We start from the raw sequence: 2,339 nt of genomic DNA on the forward strand, positions 1-2,339 counted from the left end.
TTTAAAAAACTTTATTTTTCAATTACAGTTGACATTCAGTATGATTTTATATTAGTTTCAGGTGTACAGCATAGTGGTTAGACATTTATATAATTTATGAAGTGATCCCCACAATTAGTCTAGTGCCCGCCTGGCCCTATACATAGTTACTACAATATTATTGACTATATTTCCTATGCTGCGCTTACATCCTCTTGACTATTTTGTTTATTTGTGTTTTTTAGAACTGAGGTTATTAAGGCAATAAAAGACCATTTAAAAAGGCACTTGGACCCTGAGCAGGCTCCCTTGAATCCTTAATAAGGAACTACTTTATGGCTATAATGAAAGGGACCTCAAAGTGGAAGACCAAAGAGGTGGAGAAAATATAATTTTAATGAGCACTATTTATATACCAAGCACTATGTAAATATTTTAGAGTCATTATGTAACATAGTTATAGCAATATAATATAAAACAGCTCTAAGTAAATTATAACATGGCTAATAATATTTAGAGAGGTTACACAACTTTCTCATATTTATTCATTGAGCATGTTATATGTTAGGCACTATCTTAAGTTTTTATATTCATGAATGTATTTCTTCACCACAACATTAAGAGTTAATCATTATCCTCCATTTAACAGTTTGCCAAACTGTTCAAGGCCACAAAACTAGTAAATGGAGAAACCAAGATTCAAATCCAGGCACTCTGACATTGGAACCTGTGTGCTTAATCACTAGTCAAAGTATTGGAACACAGATTCCATCTACTTCATGTTCTTTCTCTTTCCTACTTAGACTCACAGTAGAATATCCCCGCCATGAAACCCAGACTCCTTTCAAGAACAAGAACTGAATTAGTCCTTCAGAAATCATAGATAATTTTGAGACAAAATTAAAAATATTACCTTTTTGGGCTATTCAGAGTTGCTCAAGGAGCCTCAGGAATAAGATATTTCAATGCGATTATTGATATCTCCAATTCATCTGTCCTTTCCTTGTCTTTCCAGAGCTTCCTTCCATGTAAATACATTCCTGTCGTATCATAGGTCTTCATCCATGTAAATGCATCTAGACAGCTACCACACATATTTATTTTTCTCATTTCCAACCTTTGCTCAGAATTCATATTGAAATTTACCTCAAGCGAAGCAGTCTTAGAAGTCGATTTCGAATCTCCTCAGTCCTAGCCCCGTAGATGATCGGGTTGAGCACAGGAGGCACCAGCACATAGAGGTTAGCCAGAAAGATGTGCACATGCTTGGGGACTCGGTGTTGGCCAAAACGGTGGGTGAGGAAGGAGAAGAAGGCAGGAATGTAAAAGACCAGGATGACCCCAAGATGGGAGCCACAGGTACTCAGAGCCTTGTGCTGGGCATCACGGGATGGAAGACGAAAGACAGCACGGAGGATAAAGCCATAGGAAATAGTAATGAGAATAGAATCCAGACCCATGGCCATCAGGGCCACAGTTAGCCCATAGATGATATTGACAGTGATGGTGGCACAGGCCAGTCGAGCAATGCCCATATGCTCGCAGTATGTATGTGCCATGATGTGGTGCTGACAGTAGGGCAGTCGCCTCAGCAGGAAGATGAAGGGAGAGACAATGGCCACACTACGGAGTAATCCAGCAAGGCCAATTCTGCTTATGACGGTATGGTTGAGGATGACTGTGTATCTCAATGGATTGCAGATAGCCACATATCGATCAAAGGCCATGGCAAGGAGAACCGATGACTCCAGAGCATAGATAGAATGGACACAAAACATCTGCGCTAGGCATCCACCGAAGGAAATCTCACCAGCATGGAGCCACAAAATGGCCAGCATTTTGGGCACAGTGGTTGAGCTGAGAGCTAGGTCGGTGAGTGAGAGAAGGCAAAGGAAGAGATACATGGGTGCATGCAGTGCATTGTCCATGGAGATGACCAGGATGAGGGCAGCATTCCCAGCCAGTGCTACTAGATACATGGCACAAAAGGGGACAGAAATCCAGATGTGGGCCCACTCCAGTCCTGGGATCCCCATCAGGAAGAGAGTGGCAGGGAGACTCACTGATGTTGGAAGCTGACATTTTGCCTGGAAAATAAAGGGCTCTATTCAAAGGGTGATGGTGCATCTGTCCTGTAACAGTAGGTATTTGGTTCATTCACATAAAATCATTACCTACACATGCATAATCTATTTTAAACTGAGAAAAATATTTATTGTTATTAACTTGTTTAAGAATCTTCAAAGATACTCTTACATAGAATCGATTTTTATCATCTGCCATTTTCTATGTTTGAGTTCTGCGTTCCAAGCACCAAGCTAAGAATTTAAGCATTTGCCCTGTCTAAACCTTCCAGACTT

At 40.6% G+C, this 2,339-nt stretch overlaps 1 protein-coding gene across 1 annotated transcript; it reads right to left on the reverse strand.

The window, feature by feature from the left end:
• Positions 1-1,121: 1,121 nt before the first annotated feature.
• On the reverse strand, positions 1,122-2,061 carry OR52D1 (olfactory receptor family 52 subfamily D member 1). Its single transcript, XM_039847754.1, is given in 2 exon segments — positions 1,122-2,040; positions 2,042-2,061. Coding segments are annotated over 2 exon segments (939 nt in total).
• Between the last annotated feature and the right edge of the window lie 278 nt (positions 2,062-2,339).

Source organism: Pteropus medius, unplaced genomic scaffold (genome assembly GCF_902729225.1).
Source record: "Pteropus medius unplaced genomic scaffold, Ma_sr-lr_union100, whole genome shotgun sequence".
Taxonomy (NCBI): Eukaryota; Metazoa; Chordata; class Mammalia; order Chiroptera; family Pteropodidae; genus Pteropus; species Pteropus medius.